The sequence below is a fragment of the Myotis brandtii genome, unplaced genomic scaffold, assembly GCF_000412655.1.
Source record: "Myotis brandtii unplaced genomic scaffold, ASM41265v1 scaffold827, whole genome shotgun sequence".
NCBI lineage: Eukaryota > Metazoa > Chordata > Mammalia > Chiroptera > Vespertilionidae > Myotis > Myotis brandtii.
Window position 1 is genome coordinate 1,352,449 of NW_005371360.1, and position 5,300 is coordinate 1,357,748.

General features: G+C 47.5%; 1 protein-coding gene across 1 annotated transcript in view; it reads left to right on the forward strand.

Moving 5' to 3' along the window:
• The window catches only part of TNFSF9 (tumor necrosis factor (ligand) superfamily, member 9), a 7,877-nt gene extending 6,199 nt beyond the window's left edge, over positions 1-1,678 (forward strand). The window contains exon 3 of the mRNA XM_014531872.1: positions 558-1,678. Within this exon, the coding sequence (XP_014387358.1) occupies positions 558-1,018 (461 nt within the window). The 3' untranslated portion in view covers positions 1,019-1,678. The remainder of the gene's footprint in view (positions 1-557) is intronic.
• The last annotated feature ends 3,622 nt before the right edge of the window (positions 1,679-5,300 follow it).

Here is a 5,300-nt window from a genome sequence, read left to right on the forward strand (position 1 = left end):
GAGGGTCCCGGGAGCCGGAGGCCTCCTTCTGACTAAATCGGACCCTCGACTCCTTCCCTCTGAAAGCTGTCTTCTCCCCTCTATGAATCTCACCTGTCTCTCTGGGCTCCCGCTGCTTCTCAGCTGACTTCCATCTGCCCACTAAAACCCACCCGCTCAGGCCTAGGGCGGGATCCCCAAACCCCATCCTGCTCTGGTCTCTCCCACTGGCCTCTGGGAAGTTCACCCTCTCCTTCCCACTCGCTTCCCTCCTTCCTTCCAGAGACCGCCCTCCCCTGCCCCTTTTAGAGTCTCCTCCCAATCTCTGCTTTCTTCTCTACACCCTTCCTGAGACCCGCCCACTTTCCCTTCCCTTCCTCCTTCTGAGTCCCCTCCTTCATGCTGTCCCATTCCCCCCACCTCCCTCTCTAAACCCCTTCCTTCACCCCCGAGTCCCTAGCCCTACTCTCCCCTTCCCATCCCCTTTTGCATCGCAAGTCCTCCTGCAGGTTCCTGTTCCTGGAAGTCTCTCACCTTCCACCCCCGCCCCTCTCCGTTCCCCCTTCCTCCTCTTGCAGCACTGCTGACAGAAGGGCTCCTGCATTGGTACAGTGATCCTGGCTTGAAAGGTGTGTTCCTGACACCGGGCCTGAGCTACGATGAGCACACACAGGAGCTGGTGGTGTCTGAGGCCGGCATCTACTATGTGTTTTTGCACCTGGAACTGCAACGTGTGGTGGCCGGAGCTGGCTCTGGCTCCGTCTCCATTGCCTTGCACCTGCAGCCGCTGGGCAGAGGGGTTGCAGCTCTGGCCCTGACCTTGGACCTGCCATCTCCATCCTCTGAAGCCCGGGACTCAGCAGCTGGTTTCCGGGGTGGCCTGCTGCACCTGCGCACTGGTCAGCGCCTGGGTGTCCATCTCAGGGCTGCGGCTGGGGTGCACCCCGCCTGGCAGCTTGCACAAGGTGCCACGGTTTTGGGCCTCTACCGAGTGGCCACCAAGGTCCCTGCTGGACTCCCCTCGGGACAGCCTTCATGAGGCTGGCGGGGTTGCCACCCCCTGCAGGGAGACTAAATCCTGCCTTTCTTCTGTGGGGCCTCTGGTGATGAGCCCTGACTTCTCTACCTCACCAGGCAGGGCAGGGGTTCTGGCTGCTGACCCCCTCCTCAAGGACTCTCCTGGTCCCTCTATCACTCCTGCCCCGAGTCAAACCCTTGATATTTATTATGAGCCTGAGCTCAGACAGTGGACTTTATATTTATCTGTTTAACTTATATTTATTGAGTGCCCAGGCCAGGTACTGTGCAGCAGGGCTGAAGAAACAGACCAAAACAAACAATAGCAAGCAAGACAGACCTCAAAAAATCCTTACTTACGTTAATAAGTGAGAAATAAAGACTCACTCCAAGCCTCCCCCTTTGGGATTTGTGGGGTAGTTTTAGGGGGTCTGCAGAATTCTTTGTTGTGTGAGTTTCATTCATGCAACTTGTCTTTTGACCATCTACTATGTGTCAGGCACTGTTTTAGGTGTTGAGGACACAGCAATGAGCAAAACAGACCCAAATTCCAGCTTTTGCCAAGCTGACATCTTATAGGCTGGTTTGCCACTATGACTGTGATTGTCTGTGACCTGGTGTGCCTGGGCCAGGGGACAGTGTGAATGGTGGATGGTACTGGGTAATAAAATGTTTATAAATGTAATGATGACTGTATTGAGCTTTTACTGTATACACCAGACAGTGTTATCTGAGACTCATAACTACTGTATGCTTTAAGGATTTTATTATTTCCATTTTACTATTATGTATGCTCTTGAGGTTATTTTCCTCTATGGAAAGTGGGTGGTGGAAATACTGTACAATACAGTTCTGCAGGAAATCACTTGCCAGCTCTGTTCAGTACCATCACCACCAGACAGTGTTATCTGAGACTCAGAACTACTGTATGCTTTAAGGATTTTATTATTTCCACTTTACTATTATGTATGCTCTTGAGGTTATTTTCCTCTATGGAAAGTGGGTGGTGGAAATACTGTACAATACAGTTCTGCAGGAAGTCACTTGCCAGCTCTGTTCAGTACCATCACGCCAGTAACTTAAAATCAGCCACGGGAATCAGCAAATGCTACAAGCCAGGGCTTGATTTATTGTCTGCTGGTCATCTAGACTTAAAGTAGATTAGACTTAAAAGTGTGTCTTGGCTCTACCTGTTATGTTGTGAATATCAAGGAAGTCTTCATCTAGTGTTTTCAAATCGTTATCTGATTTTGTAAAGAAGTTGCTCATGTTTTCACAAGCAAGTGAAGTGTGGACATACATCTATGGCCCGTTTTATCTTAGTATTTTTTAAAAAATTGATTTCAAAGAGGAAGGGAGAGGAAAAGAGAGATAGAAACATCAATGGTGAGAGAATCATTGACTGGCTGCCTCTTGCACGCCCCCGACTGAGAATTGAGCCTGCAACCGGGCATTGAATCTGGGACCCTTTAGTCCACAGGCTAACGCTCTATCCACTGAGCAAAACTGGCTAGGGCTTACCTTAGTCTTTAAGAGGAAAATACAATCTACATCACTTGTTTGTCATTTGCACGCAGGGTTGACTATTGGTACAAGAGTGGGAAAAATTAAGGCATTCTGCAGAGAATCAACGGACTAAATAGAATTTGCAATGAAGAGTATTCTCTATTTTATTCATAAATGGTGTCCTACACAATAATTTATGCCTACAAAATTTATAATAGACACACAATTTCATTCCCTTCCATAGTCAACCCTGCGTGCAAGTGACAAACAAGTGATGTAGATTTATTTTCCTTTTAAAGACTAAGATAAGCCCTTGCATGTTTGGCTCAGTGGATAGAGCGTCAGCTTGTAGACTGAAGGGTCCCAGGTTCGATTCTGGTCAAGGGCACATGCCCGGGTTGGGGGCTCGATCCCAGGTAGGGGGTGTGCAGGAGGCAGCCAATCAATGATTTTCTATCATCATTGATGTTTCTAGCCTTCTTTTCCTCTCCCTTCCTCTCTGAAATCAATAATAATAAAAAAAAAGACTAAGATAGAATGGACCAAAGATCTATGTCCACACTTCACTTGATTGTGAAAACATGAGCAACTTCTTTACAAAAGCAGATAATGGGTTGAAAACACAGCACCAGCATGCTGTTCCTCTCTCCAGACCTAGTCAGTTCTCCCTGCCCCATAATTTTGTCACCATGCACAACCCATTACTCCTAGTCCCCATTCATGGATACTTCCTTTGGACCCCTAGGACAGCCCTTGTGACGAAGCATCTAAAACCTTAACCCTTGGTGCATCCCTAAAATTCGTGGGGGAAAGGTTGTCCCCAGAATTCTTGGTCCAGGGACCACAGTCAAATCTGATTGGTCAGCGTCTGGCTACACTGGTTGTTGCCTATTGAATAACACCCTTGGTACCAGGTGATGCCTTCCCTTGGCACAGCTGATTGGGTGGGCTCATGACGCAAGCTGGGCCAGTTTCCACAGAGTGGGCGGGCTTGTTAGTCAGGAAATCGCACCTCTACAGGAGAGAGAAGCATGAAAGGGCCCATCTGCAGAGAGAGAGAGGAGAGGAGGATGCACAGGAATTCACAAGTGAGACCACAGAACCCTGGAGAGACAGAGGAGGGACTTAGGTTTTCTACTTGCCCCTTCTTGGTGACATGGGAAGCCCTATGCCTATTGGAAAACCCTATGACAGGGTGGAACAAAAGTAGGTTTACAGTTGTGAGTACACAAAACACAGGCTTTATTCTTATATTATTATTTATTAACTATTGTATTATTTTTCCATATAAATGATTGTCAACCTACTTTTGCCCCACCCTGCGGTTTCTGAGGGCCACAAACTGGGTGGCTTAAAACAACAGATATGTATTGTCCCCCCGTTCTGTAGACCAGAAATCCAAAATCAAGGTGCCAGCAGGGCCATACTTCCTCCAAAGGCTTTAAGGAAGACTCCTTACCTGCCTCTTCCAGCTCCCAGTAGTTGCCCACACTCCTCGGTATTCCTTGCTTCATAGCTGCATTACTCCAATCTCTGCCTCTCTCTTCAGTGGCCTTCTTCATTCTGTGTGTCTCTGTCTTCGTTTCTTTTCTCTTCCTGAAAGGACAAGTCATATTGAATGTAGGGCCCACACTCATCTAGTATGACCTCATCTTAATTTAATTACAGCTCAGTGGTTGAGTGTCAACCTATGAACCAGGAGGTCAGGGTTCGATTCCAGGTCGGGGCACATGCCCGGGTTGTGAGCTTGATCCCCAGTGGGGGGCGTGCAGGAGGCAGCTGATCAGTGGTTCTCTCTCATCATTGATGTTTCTATCTATCCTTCTCCCTTCCTCTCTGAAATCAATAAAAAAACATTTAAAACAATTTAATTACATCTGCAAAGATTCTATTTTCAAAAAGGGTCATAATCTGAGCTTCCATGGAGGATATGATCTTGGGGGGACACTTCAACCTAGTACATCTAGTATCTCCCCTTGGGGGCAGTGAGAAACTTCAGTATCCTATGATTTTCCTTCTGGGGAGGGTTGTGTTCTGTGCTGCCAAATGACCTTTAAGATAGTGGTCCCCAAGGATGCAGGTCCTCAAGGCCGTTGGTGTCTTTCCTCGTGGCTTTGGGATCTGAGAGACTATTTTCTGGGTTATGTTAGTCTGAGGGCATCCCACAGTGCTTGGGTCCCGAGTGTCTGTGGGATGTTATCAAGACTCAAGGAATGCAGATGGAATTCTACAGTAGTAACAATAACCATAGTTGAAATTTATTACTGCTTACTGGGCCAAGAAACTAATTGCTCTGCAAGGACTCCATCAGGAGGGTACTATCCTATTTTTTAAAAAATTCTTTATTGTAGAAAGTATTACATATGTCTCCTTTTTCCTCCACTGACCTCTCCCCACCCACTCCCGCCCCCAAGCACATGCCCCCTCCCCATTGTCTGTGTCCATTAGTTATGCTCATATGCATGGATACAAGTCCTTTGGTTGATCTCTTAACCCCCCCAACCCCCGCCTTCCCTCTGAGGTTTTTTTTTTTTAAATTAAATCTTTATTGTTCAGATTATTACATTGGTTCCTCTTTTTTCCCACCATGACTCCCCTCCACCCAGTTCCCACCCCATCCTCCGCCCTCACTCCCCACCCACTGTCCTCATCCATAGGTGCACGATTATTGTCCAATCTCTTCCCGCACCCCCACCCCCCTTACCCCCCCAAGAATAGTCAGTCCATTCCATTTCTATGTCCCTGATTCTATTATAATCACCAGTTCATACTGTTCATCAGATTATTTATTCACTTGA